Source organism: Myxocyprinus asiaticus, chromosome 25, assembly GCF_019703515.2.
Source record: "Myxocyprinus asiaticus isolate MX2 ecotype Aquarium Trade chromosome 25, UBuf_Myxa_2, whole genome shotgun sequence".
Classification (NCBI taxonomy): Eukaryota; Metazoa; Chordata; class Actinopteri; order Cypriniformes; family Catostomidae; genus Myxocyprinus; species Myxocyprinus asiaticus.
Window position 1 is genome coordinate 43,802,676 of NC_059368.1, and position 20,329 is coordinate 43,823,004.

Here is a 20,329-nt window from a genome sequence, read left to right on the forward strand (position 1 = left end):
TTTTTTATTATTATTGTGCATTTCTGTATGTACTTATTTTCTATTCGCTTTTTTTTTATTCAAAAAATTTTTTTACTATCTGTCTTGTTTTTGTATTGTTTGTGTACTGTAAACTTCTGTCACCAAGAAAAATTCCTTGTATGTGTAAGCATACTTGGCAATAAAGCTTATTTTGATTCTGAATACTGTCTGTATGAACGAACAACCAAAGTCACAGCAACTGTAACCATAGTGACAGTGACTAAAGTAAATATCAAAAATGGCCTCCAGCCAGGTCTCCTAAGCAGCCAAATTGGCCCGGTTGCTAGGGAGGGTAGAGTCACATGGTGTAACCTCCTCATGGTCACTATAATGTGGTTCTCGGTGGGGCGCGTGGTGAGTTGTGCGTGGATGCTGCAGAGAATAGCGTGAAGCCTCCACATGCGCCATGTCTCCGCGTGATAAGATGCGCAGATTGACAGTCTCAGACGTGGAGGCAACTGAGATTCGTCCTCCGCCACCCGGATTGAGGCAAGTCACTATGCCACCACGAGGACTTAGAGCACATTGGAAATGAGGCATTCCAAATTGGGGAGAAAATGGGAGAAAAAAAATGAATAAAATATCAAAGATGGCGACATCCATAACACCAGCATGTCTTCGAGGCTTCCATCAGATCATAATTAACCATTATATCCGATAATTAAAACCAGCCCATCTGGCATCAACAATCATGCCATGCTCTAAATCACTGAGATCACATTTTATTCCCATTCTGATGGTTGATGTGAACATTAACTGAAGCTCCTGACCCGTATCTGCGTGATTTTATGCACTGCACTGCTGCTACATGATTGGCTGATTAGATAATTGCATGGATGATTGGGTTGGTGCCAGATAGGCTGGTTTGAGTATTTCTGTAACTGCTGATCTCCTGGGATTTTCACACACAACAGTCTCTAGAATTTACTCCGAATGGTGCCAAAAACCAAAAACATCCAGTGAGCAGCAGTTCTGCGGATGGAAATGCCTTGTTGATGAGAGAGGTCAACAGAGAATGGCCAGACTGGTTCGAACTGGCAATTGTGGTGAGAAGAATACCATCTCCGAATGCTATTCTAAGATGCGGGTTGGTGCTGTTTTGGCAGCACGAGGGGGACCAACACAATATTAGGCAGGTGGTTTTAATGTTGTGGCTGATTACAGTATGTGTGTGTGTGTGTGTGTGTGTGTGTGTGTGTGTGTGTATATATATATATATATATATATATATATAAATAACAATTTACAAATAATACTTTTTATTTGTACAAATGATTTATAATTTGCAGTTATAGCTGGAAAATATTCTATGCTGTAACTGTAACACCATGAAAATCAAATAATTTTCATTATCGATTCTTAAATCCCAAGATTGATCTTTTTCTCTTATGTGCCAACCCTTTACTGATGCCGATATCCAGAGAGCAGGGTGGCTGATATAATGCTGATATATCACACAATTTAATATAGTAAATAACATAAACATAAAATTGCTAAAAAATGTATAAACTTTTATTTAGTACTAAATTTCACACAAAACTTATAACGTTGTAAAAAAGAATCTTTTAAAAAAAATAAGTGCGTTTTTAATGGTAGATAGCGGTTTCTTCTGATTTTTATTTAGACATCAAATTGTTATTTATTTGCACATATAGAAACTGTTAATCTAATTGGAAGAAGGTAATAATAGTGCACACTCTAGCAAACCACCGACGGTATTTGCGCATTATCAGTCACATTTTCTCACAAATCAATGTGAGAAATCAATTGTACAATCAAATCAATTGTACACACAGTACACAGTGAATATGACATTTACTCATAGCGCACGTGAAGCGCTTTTACTTTGAAGTTGCACTCGCGCTCGTGCGGATCCAGCGAGAGCAGTAAACAGTTTACACGCCTCAGATCACCTGCTTGGAGCATCACGGACTGACTGTCATGTAACATTTGTAATTTGGATTACGTGCTTCAGAGGAAGATATTAAATGAGCGCTCCACAGGAAGAAAACACTGGATTTTCGTGAGGTTCATGAATTACATCTGTTTAAACGACATACCTGCATATTTTCAGTCAGTATATGATAAACGTTTTATTGATATTTGCCTTTTTATCATAAGACAAGACCATTAAAAGTTTCAGGGAACTGTTGAGGAGAGAGAGAGGCAGAAAGAAACAGGCAAGCACTTAAGAGCATTGTGGCTCTGATGTGTGGACTGTTTAATTGAGACTGTGTTGCATGCCGGCCAATTATTATAGTTACACGATGGCACGTAACAACAAAACGAACTGTGATGGGTCTTTTAAATGTCTAAAACGGTTCTTTCGTGTGCAAGCAGGTGATTCTTGGCACCCTCGTGGCCTAAAGAAACAAATCGGGCAAACGGAAAAATGTAAATGCTGATTATTAAAAAATGCAGAATATCGGCCGATTTATCAGCCTCACAAATATATCGTCGACCACTACTCTCTAGATATTGTCAATGGTATCGGCCATTGAAAAACCCAGAGCGGTCGACCACTAATAGTAACTACAACATAAATATTAGTAACATAAAAAGTTTGAAGGAAGAAATGTTAAAACCGCTTGCCTTAGCAGGATGTCCTGATTGTTGAGTCTTGGCCAGCATGAGCGCCAGATGCTGTTTGGGTTTGTGCGCTATTATTACAGTGTGTCATTGTGTGGATGTGGAGACTTCAACACTGTCAATCATGTCCATAGTCTTGTTAAAGAGGCTTCTTGCACACTCTGTCTTGACTTTTACTCAAGATCTCACCATCATATCGTACAATCTGTCAAGCAACAACCTAAATCGGCCAGTATGCACTAAGCTTTATTGACCATGGCAACAATAGTCTTTGCCTCTACGATTTCTTCTGTGGTTTGGTTTCATTGTGTAACTTTCCAATCAGAAGTCTCCACAGCAGGTTATTACTGTCAGGCAGCGAGCTCAGCCGTGTCCTAAATAAAGAATCTGTCAGCAGTCTGACTGGCCATCTGTTCAGTCCTGCATCTCTCCTCATTCTAAAGCATTTGTGAATATTTTAAGAAAATGGAGGTGTTTTAGTAAAGCCTGGTGCTCACAATCTCAACACCTCGATAAAGGGAATTTGCGCAAGAATATTCTTAGACAGAAAACACGTTCAATACAACAATTATAAAAATTATCATCCAATAAATTGTTTGGGTAAAGTGGCTGGATTAGCCCTGCAGTCAAAAATAAAAAGAGAATTCGAGCTAGCGTAGCTCGAAGTGTCTGCATTCACGTACATGCATAGAGTTGAAGCCTTTAGCGTTTTCCTCAAAATGTTAACTCTTATTTCTCTCACAGGAGCTTCATGTTCCAACGCAGCACAAGGTCTTCTCTGCACTACCACCAAACGACCATGCCATACGGGTATGAGCACCTGCAGCACACTAGAGATGTTTGAGTGCTTGTTTATCCTTCTGAACTGGATGTTTCTTCTGCTGTAGATGTTTCTGCTTCAGATGATGAGGCATCTCCAGCTAAACGTGCGCGGCTTGAGGACGGCTCATCAGGAGAAGAGGCGAGGAGCGGACCCAAGCAGAAGAACCGCAGGCGCTGTTTTCACTGTTCAAGCAAACTAGAGCTGGTACAGGCGGAGCTGGGCTCCTGTCGCTGTGGTGAGTCAACCAGTTCCACACTCGATTTCAGTGTGTTTTCACACTTGGTTTGATTGTTTCATCTGAACCAAGTTTAATTCCAGCCCCTGTTCCCACAAGTATTGTTTTTGACTTATGACTTTTAGGCCTCAAATGGTGGTTTGTATCATTAACATGAGAAGCATTATGAGTTCTAGTGGCAATTCTTTACCATTGCAGCTGGAAAACGACTCTGGAAAAAATTGGTGGCAAAAGTGGCAAAAATGGAGAGCAGTGTTCGTTCCACTTTTTAGGGGTCCACGCAGTGAAGCTGAACTTTTTTACTTTTATTTCAGGAATCTTATGGGTTAGAATCAGCGTTTCTCTTTCCTCTGAATCCTTGCATGTGGCTGACTCTAAACCCACGTCCATACTAATCCATTTTAAGTTTGAAAACATTTGTTTTCCAAAGTCTGCAGATATGGAGAGCGTTTTCGAAAGTCCCGGTTTTCGGTGGAGGAAAACAACCTACTTTTTCAAACTTCTTTGCCATTTGTTTAATTTGAATGAAATTTGGCTTGTATCATCTAAAGACACCAAAGAATTTTAATTCATCAAATTGTTTGGCAGATTTTAGCCAATGCATTTTTTGAGCATGACCCATAATGACTTGTGAGTCCAAACTCAAAGACCCAAGCAGAGCATGTGAGTGGCATGGAGAGTTGTCGCTCCGCTCAAAAATCTGCTTGAAACAAATTGGTAATTAAAATGTTTTTGACTTAAAATGTTGCTTCCAGCCAGCGCTGGGATGCTGTTTGAAATGATTAATGATTTGATTCAGTCCTTGATCATAGTGAAGCAAAAGTGTGTAAGGCCCCTTGAGCAACAGTGACACTTCACAGGATGTGTAAAAATCTTGGTCTTACAGATATTTGGAGACTTTTAATCCCATCTGGTAGGGACTACACATTTTTTTCATCAGTCCATAACATTTATTCTAGAATAGATTTTGGCTAGATATATAAAGCAGAGAGTCTTTTTCTATCATTCCCTCAGTGAAATCGGCTGGTGGTGAAATATTTACCTCAGCCATTGATATTAATAATGTATTTTTAAAGAATTCTATCTTGATCTTTACAGTTCCACATCTTCGTCTACCAATGAAGATATTAGAAACTTTGTGGAACCATTAGAACTCTCTAAACTGACGACGGAGCAAAAACATTCTCTTGATTCTGAGATAACCTTGGAGGAGCTGGACAAGGTAATTAAGGCTCCGGGGCCAGATGGTTTTGCTGCTGAATTTTTTAGATCTTATACTACAGAACTGGCTCCACTTTTGTTAGAAGTTTATACGGAATCATTAAAGAATGGAAAGCTTCCGCCAACCATGATGCAAGCCCGGATCAGTCTGATTCTTAAAAAGGACAAAGATCCAAGCGAGTGTAAGAGTTACCATCCAATTTCGCTGATCCAACTAGACGTAAAAATATTGTCAAAAATTCTGGCTAACCAATTAATAGAGTTATGACATCTCTTATACATATAGATAAGGTGGGGTTTATTCAGGGCCGCAGCTCTTCTGATCACATTAGGCATTTCATCAATATCATGTGGTCAGTGGTGAATGATCAGACTCCAGTCGCTGCCATCTCACTTGACGCCAAATAGGCGTTTGATTTGGTAGAATGGGGTTATCTTTTTATGATTTTGGAAATATATGGGTTCGGGAATACTTTTATTGGATGGATTATGTTACTTTATAGACACCCAGTAGCGGCGGTACAAACAAATGGATTAATTTCAGATTATTTTACTCTGGATAGGGGCACCCGGCAGGGTTGCCCTCTTTCCCCATTATTGTTCTGTCTTGCCCTGGAACCATTAGCAGCCGCAATAAGAAGGGAAGATGATTTTCCAGGGGTGGTGGCGGGAGGTGTGGCGCATAAGCTTTTGCTTTACACAGATGACATTTTATTATTCGTGTCCGACCCCATTAGATCTATGCCTTACATCCATAGAATTATTAATTCTTTTTTAAGTTCTCGGGATACAGAGTCAATTGGTCTAAATCCAAAGCTTTCGCTCTGACAGCATACTGCCCAGTAATGGCTTTCTAGCCGGGTGCCTTTCAGTGGCCCAAACAGGGCATTACGTTTTTGGGCATTTTATTCCCAGCAGATTTGTCTGATTTAGTTAAGAGTTAATTTTGTCCCCTTAATAAAAAGGTTTGAGTGATGTGGGCAGGTGGGCTTCATTATATTTACCTATGATTGGGAAGGTTAATGTTATTAAAATGAATTGTATTCCAAAATTTAACTACCTGTTACAATCTCTCCCTGTAGATGTCCCCCTCTCTTACTTCAAGAAATTTGATAGCATAGCGAAGTCCTTCATTTGGAATGGTAAACGTCCTAGATTACATTTTAATAAGTTACATAGACCGATTGACAAAGATGGGTTAGGCCTACCCAAGATTTTGTTTTATTATTATGCATTCTATCTCAGACATTTGGCTCATTGGTTGCTTCCACCTGAGAGAGCCCTTCCTGGTTTTGTATTGAACAGGAAGTTCTTGCCCCTATTTCGCCATTGCAAAGCCTTTCTATCAAACTAACCGGAGAAGTCACACCCGGTTATCTCGCATTTGTACTCGGTATGGACAAAAGTGTCCAGAGTGTTTAATTAGGACATTAATTTAAATGTTGCCTCAAGCAAATGGCTGAACCCAAAATTACGTATTAATAAGTCCCCTTTCTGCTGGTCAGAGTGGATTGTAAGGGGGGTTACTACACTCGTATATGAGAGTGGAGTGTTGAGATCTTTTGAAAATATGGTTCAACATTTTAGGATTCCCAAATCTCAATTCTTTAGGTATTTACAGCTGCGCCACCTGCTCTGTACTATTTTTGGGAGTAGCATACACCCCCCTAAAGCGGCAGATGCTCTGGGAAAGGTGATTACTGCTTTTGGAAAAGGTCATGAGGCATCAGTGTATTACTCCCTGCTAATTCAGAGTCTGTGGGATGGAGCTTTAACTTCTGTCAAGAGAGTATGGGAGAAAGATTTAAACTTTGTATTGGAGGAGGGAGTGTGGGCTAGGATTCTAAAAAACATCAAGTCTACATGTAGAGATGCAAGGGTGTGTCTGATGCAATTAAAGATTTTGCATCGATTCTATTGGACCCCCTCTAGATTGTATAGGCTTGGTCTAAAAGACACACCCACCTGCTGGCGATGCCAGTTGGAGGATGGAGATATAACCCATGCTTTCTGGTCTTGTCCTAGGATTCAGGAGTTTAGGTTGAGAGTTCAGAATTTTGTTTGCGAGGTCCTGGGCACTCAAATTCTGTTCTGTCCCAGACTTTGTGTGTTGGGTGATGGGGTGGTTATTGATAAAACTGATAGGTGTGTAAAAAAGTGGGTCCTCACCAGCGTGTTGATCAGGAGACAGATAATTCTGAGGGGATGGAGATCAGCGGGCACTCCCTCTTTTTACGAGTGGTGCACCGAATTGGGCAAGGTAGTGTCATTTGAAGAGATGTCATATAGATGGCTTGGCAGTTCGGTTGCATATGACAGGAAATGGGGCAGGTTTTTGGCCTTTTTGGAGGGTGCTTAGTGACGGGCGGTGGAGAGAGACATCTTGTTTTGTTTGGGTATATGTTGAATTAGATTTATATATATATATAAATTTGCAATCAAAATTATTCAACCCCCCCCCCCCCCCCAAAAAAAAAACAGTAAGGATTTACAAAGGTAAGCTTTTCTGATGACCCAGAATTTTTTAACTTTTCATCCATATCAGTTGAGTGACACATTCAAAGTCATAGTGTGAATATATAACCTAATATTTCTAAATAACAGGATTTTTTAAAAATACAGCCATGTCATAATTATTCAAACCCTATTTCATGTAGCTGTTTCTTAAATATGTAAGGCTACACAAGTAATTGTTTTAAAACAAAATTAAGTCATCAATCTGCAATGGCACTTATTTAAGTTTTAAAATTCAAGTTTAGCATTGTAAGCAAAAATTTATTTCTATGCAAAAAATGCAATTAAATATAAGCTGTCTCAAAAGTTAATAGAGGAGATTATTTCATTGCACAAGAAAGGTCATGGCTAAAAGTACATTTTCAAGGCACTTCAATTTCCAATAGACAAAGTTGGCAGCACCATTCATACATTTTTTTTAAATATGGTACGACAGCAACCTTCTTCGGGTGTGGAAGAAAGCAAAACTTCACAAAGTGAAATGTTGAAACCAGTTGACTGAATATTCAGGAAGTAATTAGGAAAGACCTGTGGAGTCCTGGAAGAAGGTTTTATAGATGTATGACACTAAACTGAAAATTAGTTTTAGACCCATGGGACAGCAGTACATCTGGAGTAAGATGACAAGGTGATGACAAGAACGACACCATCCCCACAGTCAAGCATGGAGGTGTATCAGTCCTGTTATGGGGGTGTTTAGCAGCTGCAGGAAACGGCTATCCTGACTATATGACTGACACCATGGATTCTTTCAGGTATCAGGCCATTTTGGCATAAAAAATGTGATGCCTTCAGTGTGTAAATTGAAGCTCAGTGATCACTGGACATTCCAGCAAGACAGTAACACCAAGGATACATCCAAGTTGTCCAAAATCTGGTTCAGGGATAGGTCGTGAAATGTCCTTAAAAGGCCCTTTCAGTCCATCATTAAAATCCCATTGCAAACCTTTGTTGGGATTTCAAGGAAGCAGTGGCAGCACAGAAACCAATGAATGTCAATGAGCTGGAAGCTTTTGCTCATGAGAAATGTGTAGAAATTCTAATAGAGAGGTGTCCGAAGCCTGAGAACACTTACTGAAACATTTATTTGCTGTTATTAAGGATAAAGGATGCTCCACAAATGATTGACTTTGGGGGTTGAATATTTTTGACATGACATTTGTGGAGAGAATTAGTTATTTTTCATTTTAATATTTGGGTAAACTGAACTCTTTGTTCTCAAAATCACTCAAATGTGTATTAAAAACGTACTTTGACTGTTTACTGAGGTTTTAGGTGATGTGTTTTAATTCACATAACCAGAATGTATTGCTGGTCAGGGGGGTTGAATAATTTTGATTGCAACTGTGTGTGTGTATGTGTATATATATATACAGGTGCATCTCAATAAATTAGAATGTCGTGGAAAAGTTCATTTATTTCAGTAATTCAACTCAAATTGTGAAACTCGTGTATTAAATAAATTCAATGCACACAGACTGAAGTAGTTTAAGTCTTTGGTTCTTTTAATTGTGATGATTTTGGCTCACATTTAACAAAAACCCACCAATTCACTATCTCAAAAAATTAGAATATGGTGACATGCCAATCAGCTAATCAACTCAAATCACCTGCAAAGATTTCCTGAGCCTTCAAAATGGTCTCTCAGTTTGGTTCACTAGGCTACACAATCATGGGGAAGACTGCTGATCTGACAGTTGTCCAGAAGACAATCATTGACACCCTTCACAAGGAGGGTAAGCCACAAACATTCATTGACAAAGAAGCTGGCTGTTCACAGAGTGCTGTATCCAAGCATGTTAACAAAGTTGAGTGGAAGGAAAAAGTGTGGAAGAAAAAGATGCACAACCAACCGAGAGAACCGCAGCCTTATGAGGATTGTCAAGCAAAATCGATTCAAGAATTTGGGTGAACTTCACAAGGAATGGACTGAGGCTGGGGTCAAGGCATCAAGAGCCACCACACACAGACGTGTCAAGGAATTTGGCTACAGTTGTCGTATTCCTCTTGTTAAGCCACTCCTGAACCACAGACAACGTCAGAGGCGTCTTACCTGGGCTAAGGAGAAGAAGAACTGGACTGTTGCCCAGTGGTCCAAAGTCCTCTTTTCAGATGAGAGCAAGTTTTGTATTTCATTTGGAAACCAAGGTCCTAGAGTCTGGAGGAAGGGTGGAGAAGCTCATAGCCCAAGTTGCTTGAAGTCCAGTGTTAAGTTTCCACAGTCTGTGATGATTTGGGGTGCAATGTCATCTGCTGGTGTTGGTCCATTGTGTTTTTTGAAAACCAAAGTCACTGCACCAATTTACCAAGAAATTTTGGAGCATTTCATGCTTCCTTCTGCTGACCAGCTTTTTAAAGATGCTGATTTCATTTTCCAGCAGGATTTGGCACCTGCCCACACTGCCAAAAGCACCAAAAGTTGATTAAATGACCATGGTGTTGGTGTGCTTGACTGGCCAGCAAACTCACCAGACCTGAACCCCATAGAGAATCTATGGGGTATTGTCAAGAGGAAAATGAGAAACAAGAGACCAAAAAATGCAGATGAGCTGAAGGCCACTGTCAAAGAAACCTGGGCTTCCATACCACCTCAGCAGTGCCACAAACTGAACACCTCCATGCCACGCCGAATTGAGGCAGTAATTAAAGCAAAAGGAGCCCCTACCAAGTATTGAGTACATATACAGTAAATGAACATACTTTCCAGAAGGCCAACAATTCACTAAAAATGTTTTTTTTATTGGTCTTATGATGTATTCTAATTTTTTGAGATAGTGAATTGGTGGGTTTTGTTAAATGTGAGCCAAAATCATCACAATTAAAAGAACCAAAGACTTAAACTACTTCAGTCTGTGCGCATTGAATTTATTTAATACACGAGTTTCACAATTTGAGTTGAATTACTGAAATGAACTTTTCCACGACATTCTAATTTATTGAGATGCACCTGTATGTGTGTGTGTGTGTGTGTGTGGGTGTGTGTGTATATATATATATGTGTGGGGGGGAGGGACATATTATTTTATAAATTGATTCTGTGTGCGTATGTTCTGTTTGTGTAATCCTGCTTTTCGAATCAATAATAAATGTTAATATCAATCTAAGGCTGTACCATTAATGCCATCCTCGTACTTAAGCCGGTCTTACAGAATAGTGTGGTCTACTGTATCGAAGGTGGCACTAAGATCAAGCTCAATTAAAACCGCTGATCTACCAGAATCCAAGATGAGCAATAAGTCATTTGTCACCTTGAGAAGGGCAGACTCCGTGCTATGACGAGCTCTAAACCCGGACTGAAATGTATCTAAAATGTTATTTTCATTTTAAAATGAGGAAAGTTATTAAAAAAAAAAAAAAAAAAAATATATATATATATATATATATATATATATATATATATATATATATATATATATATAAATATAGATATAGATATAGATATAATATATATATATATATAAATATACATTTTTTTTTATTTATTTATTTATTTATTTTTTAGAAATGGGCTGGATCCAGATTTGGTTTCTTAAGAAGTGGTATAACCTCTGCTTGCTTAAAGCAAGGTGGAACAGTACCATTACATAAGGAACTATTAAAGATAGACAATCCACTAGGACTGACATTATCCAACACATCTTTAAACAACCATACAGGAATGACATCAACTGACGAAGTTGTTGGCTTTATCTGTCAGACGGATTATATCGTTTAGCTCTATGAGAGAAATATGTGCAAACCGATCTAACAGAACAGGACAGGCAATGGCTTCCAAAGGCTTTTCAGTACTAGTGATGAAGCTTGATCACAAAGCATAAATTGTACAAGTAAAAAAATCCAAAAATGCTACACGTGTCTCAGGGGTAGCATCAAGACAGGCAGTGGAGACAGGAGAGAGTACCTTATTTATCATGTTAAAAAAGCATTTTAGGATTATGAGGGTTTTTGGAAATTATAGCAGAAAGATATTTATTTTTAGCATCTTTAACAGAGTGTTGATAAGCAGATAAACAATTCTTTAAAATTTCATAGGACACTTGAAGCCTGTCGCTTTTCCATTTACGTTCCGCTTTCCTACGTTCCCGCCTCAGAGCGCGAGTGTCGTTATTTAGCCAAGTCTGTGTTCTAGCTATAGGTTTCCTGGTTTTAAAAGGAGCAACTGAATCTAAAATGCTGATACAGATTGTATTAAACAATACAATAGGTGATTTGTAAATTCTATTCACCCCGTGCTATATTGAAAATACGATAACACATTATTTTATGTTTTACTTTGTGAATTTAATTGTGTTTTTAAAATATACACTTATTTCAAATCAGATGATTGCAACATGCTCCAAAAATAATAACAATAATAACAATGTGACTAATAACAATCTGACGAGTTGAAATAACATGATGTGAAACAGGTGAGCCATTCGTGTTATAGTATATGGACCATTTTAAGATGGTTGAGCAAATGGACGCATGAACTGCAGCAGTGAAGTGAGACGGCTGGATACGTGTGGTAATAACAACTGTAACACGTCTTATCTCTGGTAGGTGAACAACATTTATGACAACTAATTGTAAGTTTGAAAGGTAGAGCTCTAAAAGTGACTATAGATCACTCCCATTATAATGAATGAAGCTGCATAAGTCATTTACTATTTCATCTAGTCATTTAGCAGATGCTTTGATCCAAAATGACTTACAAATTAGGAACACAAAAAAAGAAATCCTTTCCTTATCCACAGGTCATGCAGATGATTTCATTGATGATAATGGGAGCATTCCAATATTCCCAATCTCTCTGTTGAGGAAATAATTGTGAGCATCTAAACTATGATACAATTTAATTGCCTCTCTTGTGTAGATGCTTAGTATCAACAACACGTCTGGATAAGTCACCATGTGTTCTCTGATCCCTCAGATGTCACTGTCTTAAAAACGTCATTCATCTGTAATGGACACCATGACATGGGCTCGGGAATACTTTAGTAAACCTTTGATAGTCAACGCCACTCGCTGCTGCATCCACAGATGCAAGTTAAGGCTTTACTATGTAAAGGAGAAGCCATACATCAACACTGTCCAGAAGCACTACCGACATCTCTGTGCTCAGTCTCATCTTAGATGGAAAGTAGAACAGTGGAACCGTGTTTTTTGGTCCAACGAGTCCATATTTCAAACAGTTTTTTAAAAACACAGCCGTCGTGTTCTCCGGGCCAAAGACGTAAAGGACCATCCAAGCTGTTATCAGCGTCAGGTCCAAAAGCCAGTGTCTGTCATGGTATGGAGTTGTGTCAGTGCCCATGGCATGGGTAACTCGCACATTTGTGAGGGCACAATTAATGCAGAAAGATATGCACAGATTTTGGAGCAACATACTGCCATCCAGTTGCCATACGATATCAGTGTTGTCAGATTTTACTGCTAATTTGAAATATGTTCTTTGATCACTTGACCAAGCATTTTGGGGTTTTCTGTCTTTCTCCATTCAAGTAGACAGGAGCTGTACTTGTATGCCGCATGTTTATTTAGAAAATAGCTGTTCGGGAGCATTCCAAAGATGGCCGGCGAGTGGATTTACTTGCTAAAAAGACTTTATGCAGCTATTTGCTGTGAAAAATCCTAAACACACTCTAAAACACAGAAAATGAATAACACTGGAAACAGAGTCTCTTAAAGCATGAAGAATGTACAACACAGTAACTAAACCGTACCTACAGTAGTTCATCACCATACACATTAGGATCTTATTTCAGGATTTTACAAGGTCTTTTATAAGTTGATATTTCATTTAGTAAATATTTGTTTTAGGAGTGTTTGTTTTAGGTTTCGACTGTTACAGTTTACATGTTTTTATTTTGCACATTATTAAAAATATTACTAAATTTTTACTAGTTTTTTTGTTGCCTAACATTATATGGCATTTTAGTGGAAAATTTAGAATTTAGTTGAAATTGACAAATTAATATGAATGTGACATGATGAAATGTTGACTAAATTTAAAGTTCATTTTTGCCAAGACTAAAATTTTCTTAAACCAAAAACGGTTGAAAAAATTAACACTGTTTGACAGTTTGCTTCACAGTTTGATTGGACGCCCAGCCTGTGATGTCAATAACAAGCATTTTCTACTCTATTTTAAAAGTTGATAAGCCCATTTTGCTGTGCTGACTTTACACGATTATATGGGTAGTTGCATTGAATTTTTTGCATTTTGCATTGTCTTTTCTGCTGTTTGGAACAGACCAGTGGTCACGACCAACTGCTGCGTCAACGGTTGGTCTCTAAACGTGTGTTCTGTTTCCTGTTCTGTAGGCTATGTGTTCTGCATGCGCCATCGTCTTCCTGAGCAGCACAAGTGTGAGTTTGATCACTTGGGACGAGGTCGCGAAGAGGCCGTGCGCAAAATGGTGAAACTGGACCGGAAGGTGGGCCGGTCCTGTCAGCGTATCGGAGAGGAGTGTTCCTGATTCCCGTCATCCATCCCTAGATAGTGATCCCTCAAGAGAGGGCCAAGAAAACAAGAATTAATGAGGGAAGAATTGGCCAGAGCTTGATCGGGGGTCGTCTCTCGTTTGAGGCCTCGAGTGACCCGAAGAGCTCGGCTCCTGACGCTCTCTGCCTTAATCTGTTGAAAACTGCCTGTTTTGACTGAAGTGGATTGCAAATCTTCAGCAGCAAGTCTTTTCAAGTACTATGTGTTTGTGTGAGTGGCTGAGTGTTAAAGATTTGTTATTAGTCTAATAGTCTGTCAAACTAGGATCTGATTCCTCAAAGATCTGCTGCATCCACAGGCCTCTGCAACTATAAATCCCTGACTGATGTTTGCTCAATCGATGCCTCCACCTGCCCATGTAGTCTCAGTTCTGCTGCCATTGTTTCTCTGATAAAGTCTTGTTTACAGATTACATGAATTCTGTTTCTGGCTCTTTAATTGCTCATCCACAACATCAAACATTTGAAAGACTGAATCAAACCACACGGTTGAGTTGATTAGATCAGGAGCAAATGGCCTGGAGTAAAAGCATTATTTTTCCTTCAAGGTATTATTAAAAATGACAGTTTGAAGATGTTAGTGTAAACATGTATCGTAAAGTTTTTTTGGTTTTTTTTGCATATTAAATGAGCTCATTTTAGCATAGAGTTGTGTATTTAGTTCAACTTAAAAGGAAATGCATTATTTACTGCTTCATTTGCTGCTTTTTTGTTTTTTTTCATCCTTTTGCTCTCATGTTCTTAAAGTTGAATAAACTGGTTTAGATTATGCAAGATTGTTTCAGTATTTTTTGATTATATTGAAAAAAAAAAAAGCCATGAGTGACTTTTAACAGTCAGGCAAAGCAATGAAGAGCAAGGTTTAGTGTCTGTTCTGCTATTCATTAAACAGTCCCACCAGGATTTTGCGGCACTTTTTCCAGATTTTTGTGGCCCAAAATGACTGAATTTGCTGCGGCTTTTCTCAAATTTTGCCATACAATTTGCTGCATTATTGGGGGGGTTGCAGTAAAAAAAAAAAAAAAGAAATCATCATTATATTCCTCTGTAATTGTGTTACTGTAATTACATTGTAAATGCAATTACATATAAATATTTTAGTGCATAATAACTGAATATTCAGTTAGTAGGCCAAAAAAAAAATAAAATTACACACAAAAATACCATGCATTTAGGTGAAACCTGTGGGTATTGGAAAAACCCTTATTTTTGTATGAAAATTTTCTCCCTCAGACAATGCAAGAAAACTTTTCTAAGGTTAAAATAGATGTTCAATAAATCTGTAAACTAAAAACACAAATGAGGACTCAATTAGGCCTGTTGCAATTAGTACATTGTCTGATACTGAAATCTGATCAATGGCCATACACGAACAAATACAATTAGAGTTCATATATTTGAGCATTTATGTAGCCTACAAATTTAAATTCCACAAGTGTTTTGAAAAAATGTTACATATATAAAAATGGCCATTTTTGTCATTGAAATATATCATGCATATGTAGGGTACAATGGCACTAAAGGCACGCCTAATGGAAATTTTGCATTTTTTTTTCTGGTCACAATGTATCAAGGTAAAAAAATATATATTTATTGAATATTGATGGAGAAACATAATTTGTGTGAAAAGAAATAAAAACTGAAGGTTGTTTCAATTAAAATTATGTTTTTTAAAAAAGGTGGCGAGGGAGCCTTTTACGCCACACTTGGGGTAAAAAGCTCCCTCTCAAGTATTCTATAAACAAACTAATCTCTATTATGACTGGATGAGTTAATGTGAGCCCACTTTGAACATTTTTCATTAATCTATTCGCCCCACTTATATAAACAGTGTGTTTATAGGGGCCTTTAGCCCCAGCAACAGGGGGGCTTTTTACCCCAAATACTATCCTTTCACTTATTGGACAGTTATTGAAACATTTTTGATTTAATGACCTTAAACACAACTGAAAATGATGAGCATTTTGTCTCAAATGTGTTAATTTCAGGGATTTTCATTAGCTACAAAATTTATAACATTTAAAAAAAATAATTAAAATGAGATCAAATTGCCTCAAAATCAACCTTTAGACACCACTAGCAAAGATCTCATGGAATAGGAACATTTTCCAGTGTGTCCACCTTTTTCCTGACTCCAGTGTTTTCACTCGCATTGGGATAAATTCTTAGCAGGTAATGTAATGTTTAAAGTATTACATTTGTAAAAATTGTCAAAAAACATGCCGAACATGCAGAGTCGAGATGACCGTTTTTTTCAGACAGCGCCTCACCTGAGTGTGTTGATGACGTGGAGATGGTCGGAGATAAGTTACTTTGATATTATTAATTATTATGAGTTATGACAGCCAACAACTGAACATGTTGAGCCTAAAATTTATTTTTACACCAGGTAACAATTAAATGGTGGTTTTTCTCCTCTGGATTGCTCGTTTTGGCAGTTTTTACTTGGCATCTCGAGACCAGAAACAGAAAACATTCGATTAGAATCATGGCGCTGCCCAGTGGTTGCTCAGGAATAGAGTGGATAGTGACAAACAGGTGTTTAGGAAAGTCCTGTGGTAGATTTTGTTGTTGTGTAGTGTTTTGGGAGAAAATAAAATCAATGGAGCCTTTAACCCCGTTGTACCCTACATATGTGACCTTTTTATTTTATTTATTTCTTTAAGTAAAAACGATTTATGAACATATTTAAAGCATAAAAGTGATCAGCATATATTGCCATTTTCAGATTCGTAGCCTACTGTTTTAAGCACTTCAAATTCTAATGGAGATTTTAAGTGAATGTTAGGGATTCTTTGTATAAATGCGGGTTTTTGTGTCTCATTCTCAGCACGCAGGGTGAAGATTAAACACTATGTATGTGTGCTGTCTGCGGTCCATGAAAGTTTAGAAGGATTTCGATAGTGAACGCACAACGTGGAGGAGAGGCTTACACTGTTACTATGGAGATGAAACAACAAATGCTGTGCATTTGGATATGTTGTGACTGCTTCAAGCTTTTCAAGCATTTATTTTGCCGCTGTCAAACATGAAGGAAAGTGATGGGATTCCCACAGATGAAAATGTGCGGAAATTATAAAAAATTGCAAGATACAAGAGATTGGTTGAATTTGCAAGAATTCTTGCCAGTTTACAACATTCAGCATGTGATGTCTTGACCACCATGACCTTTGACCCTTACTTACACTTCTGTATGACTGTCCTCTGTGTGTGTGTTTATGGCAATATAAATCAATGATATTAAAGTGGTGCTTCAAGTTCTTATGGAATATCTACTGTTTTATTGTCATGCTCACATGAAAACACTATTTGGTGGTTTCTGGGGCTTTTTCTTCTAACAGCTTGCACAATAAGGTCTGCATTTTGGCCATGACATAGAAGCGCATCTATAAACCTGTAAGCCTTAGACAAACCTAGATGGTACACATTGCTATGCTAGGTCACTAGTTAAATTATCTCTGGGCTTTCCTGGTCCAGACACACATTATAAGTTCGGTCTCTAGCCATTCGGCCAAGCTGGCCCAGGCACACTTATCTAGTAAGTCTTCATACTTGCTCTGCAGCAGCAGCAGATCTAGTCCACCAAGTTTAAAAAAAACTTTAGTAGTTTGTGAGGCACATGACACAAGCACAGTTATGGAGGAAATCAGTTGCCTGGAACAAAACAGTCAATTACACAGTTTAGTGCTTATAATACAGAAGAGCTGTAAGTGCAGAATGCAGCAACCGGCCAATCACAATCAAGTATTCCAGAAAGCCATGCTATAATGAATGAATCTGAACTGAATGTTGGACATTTATTAAGATGAAATCATTACAGTGAATATATTTAAAGGTATAGGCCATAATAAAAAAAAAGAAAAGAAAAAAATTATTTACTCACCCGCATGTTGTTCCAAATCCGTATGACTTTCACAAAAGGCAGAATGTTCAGTCTCTGTCACCATTCACATTGATTGTATTTCATATCAAACAACACTAAGTGGTAGAGAGAAAGTCATACGGGTTTACTAACAACACGAGGGTGAGTGACTTTATCTGAAATCAACTGTAACTAGTAACTAAAATTAAAAGAAACACCTTAAACATAGAAGCATATGCACCGATACGTAAGCTATGTGTCGCAGATGTCCGGCTCAATCATCAGCACGCAGCACCTGCGACAAACATTCTGAACTATACTGGTCTTTAAAAGCAGTTGGAGCACTCTACACATGTCATTTGTCTCCATAGAAACAAGCAGTGGGTCTGGTTTCATTGTGCAGACACACATCAGCCAGTCCTCAAAGTGTTCAGGGGCCATTTGTCTGGGACAAGAAGCAAACGTGCGATTGAAATAGATGACTCAGGAAGTGTCGGAGGGCACGTGTTCCTCGAAGCCCTCGCTCTCTCGGACCAGCGCTCTCTCCAGGATCACACGGCCTTCTTTATAGCGCTGACTGTCCTCGGTGGCAAACTCATAGATCCATCCCAGCTTACTGTTGCAGTTCTTACAGCTGACGTCTCGCACCATGTGTCTGCCCGTCAGCATGACTCGGTCCTGCACCTCGCTGTACTGCAGGTTCACCACCTGAAACACACCGATACATACAAACACACACATAAACAAGCTCTTGGTAATTTTGGTATTTTTTTTCAGCGGCTAAAAGGAACAGTTCACCCCAAAATGAAAATTCTCTCATGATTTACTCACCCTCATGCCATCCCAGATGTGTGACTTTTTTTAGCAGAACACAAATGAAAGTTTTTAGAAGAATATTTCAGCTCTGTAGGTCTATACAATGCAAGAGAATGGTGACCAAAACTTTAAAGCTCCAAAAAGCACATGAAGGCAGCATAAAAGTAATGATTCCAGTTGTTTAAACCATGTCTTCTGAAGGAGTATGATAGGTGTGGGTGAGAAACAGATCAATATTTAAGTCCTTTGTTTTTTTGTTTTTCTTTTTACTATAAATCTCCACTTTCAAATTCTTCTTTTTTTATTTTTTGGTCATTCGCATGTTTTGTGTATATCACCATCTACTGGTCAGGGCTGGTCAAAGGTAGTGATTTATAGTAAAAAAGGATTTAAAAATTGGACCCCATTGACTTGCATTGTATGGATATATTCACATCATATCTCCAAAAACTACCATTCTTTGTGTTCCACCGAATAAATTTATTTGATTTTGAAATGGCAAGATGAAAAAACTATCATGTAACCCAAGTAATTAACTTCATGCTGAGGTGCTGCGCAATGGCCGATGGATAAATTCCCCTGTGAAGTTATGTATCCATGATCCCTTACTTTATCTGGAATCTCAATTGAGTTGGCCAAATACCCTGTTAAGTGCACTATGCAGGGCACAATCAGACAAGTGGACGCCCCATCAGAGACAGGTGTATCCTTAGGACACTGTCAGATTGTGATTGACTGTGTGTCAGAACTAAACGTCACCTTATTAAAGAGGAACGCTCGTCCTGTGGCTCCGGTGAAGCGCGTGGAGATCAGCTCGGTCCGGTTCGTCAAGATCGTGTCGCAGTTCGCGCAGGAGAACAGACGGGTCCCTCCGATATGATCCAGGAACATTCGACCCATTGCAGCGGCTCTGAGTCACACAAACCACAATTCATGACGCTGACAAGAACAGCAACTTATGGGAAACCTTTCATCAGTCTGACATGAGATCAGCTGTAGTGACATCATCGTCCGCCTAATGTAACAGACTACAGAAGCAAAACATCCACGTACACAACAGTCTCACACAGCTCGATAACAGCCACTGTCTGTGTGCGGTGATCTCACCCGTCAGATGAAACACGAAGTATTCGCTTGATTTGTGTCAGTTTCCTTCTCTTTGCCTCTCTCGTGACCTCAGTTGATCAGACTGTTGTTTGTTGTGCTGAGATGACGACGCACTCCTGCGCATGCCCACAACACATGAACAGCTCCCACAAGAGCATCAAAATAAGAGTGGCGTGGATATATGTTGCCTAAAATTCTCTTACACTTTTCTTAAAAGGCCCGTAAGTAATTTTAGCCGTTTTCAGCAACTTTCTCTACATTTAGCCAGTTAGATCGCTCTAATCCTATCAAGCACACGCGGTAAAAACCCCGCCCTCCTAACACAAGTTGACCAATCCGAAGTCAGAAAAACTTAATACGCAAATTGATTGACAGGCCAAGGGCGTCTCGGATTTGCAAAAAACAGGGCGGGTCCGACTAGAACTCCTTGAAGAACCTGTGTCTTTTGCCAAATATTATGATTATGAATCTTAGGAATGAAGCTTTTAATTAAAAAAAATATATGTTTTTTTTTTTTTTTTTTTTTTTTTTGAGAGTGAATTTCTTTATTGGCACATAGTTCCTAAAATTATTGACAATAATAATAATAATAATAATAATAATCTTTTCCACTGTTATTGCCCTATTTATTGACTGATTTAAGAAGAATAGACTC

General features: G+C 38.5%; 2 protein-coding genes across 3 annotated transcripts in view; one reads left to right on the top strand and one right to left on the bottom strand.

The window, feature by feature from the left end:
• The window catches only part of LOC127415871 (AN1-type zinc finger protein 3-like), a 36,257-nt gene extending 21,599 nt beyond the window's left edge, over positions 1 to 14,658 (top strand). Inside the window, exons 4-6 of the mRNA XM_051654883.1 lie at positions 3,355 to 3,420; positions 3,498 to 3,668; positions 13,710 to 14,658. Of these exons, the coding sequence (XP_051510843.1) occupies positions 3,355 to 3,420; positions 3,498 to 3,668; positions 13,710 to 13,864 (392 nt within the window). The 3' untranslated portion in view covers positions 13,865 to 14,658. The remainder of the gene's footprint in view (positions 1 to 3,354; positions 3,421 to 3,497; positions 3,669 to 13,709) is intronic.
• A 2,814-nt stretch (positions 14,659 to 17,472) lies between these two features.
• On the bottom strand, positions 17,473 to 19,954 carry LOC127415881 (protein yippee-like 5). 2 transcript variants are annotated; one of them, XM_051654896.1, is made up of 3 exons: positions 19,621 to 19,954; positions 19,327 to 19,477; positions 17,473 to 18,459 (listed from the first exon to the last, which is right to left on the bottom strand). In XM_051654896.1, the coding sequence occupies exons 2-3, from the start codon at positions 19,465 to 19,467 to the stop codon at positions 18,235 to 18,237; spliced, it is 366 nt and encodes a 121-aa protein (XP_051510856.1). In that variant the 5' UTR covers positions 19,468 to 19,477; positions 19,621 to 19,954; the 3' UTR covers positions 17,473 to 18,234. The 2 variants fall into 2 exon arrangements, with proteins under 2 accessions (XP_051510856.1, XP_051510855.1); XM_051654895.1 differs by having other exon boundaries at positions 19,675 to 19,951.
• Between the last annotated feature and the right edge of the window lie 375 nt (positions 19,955 to 20,329).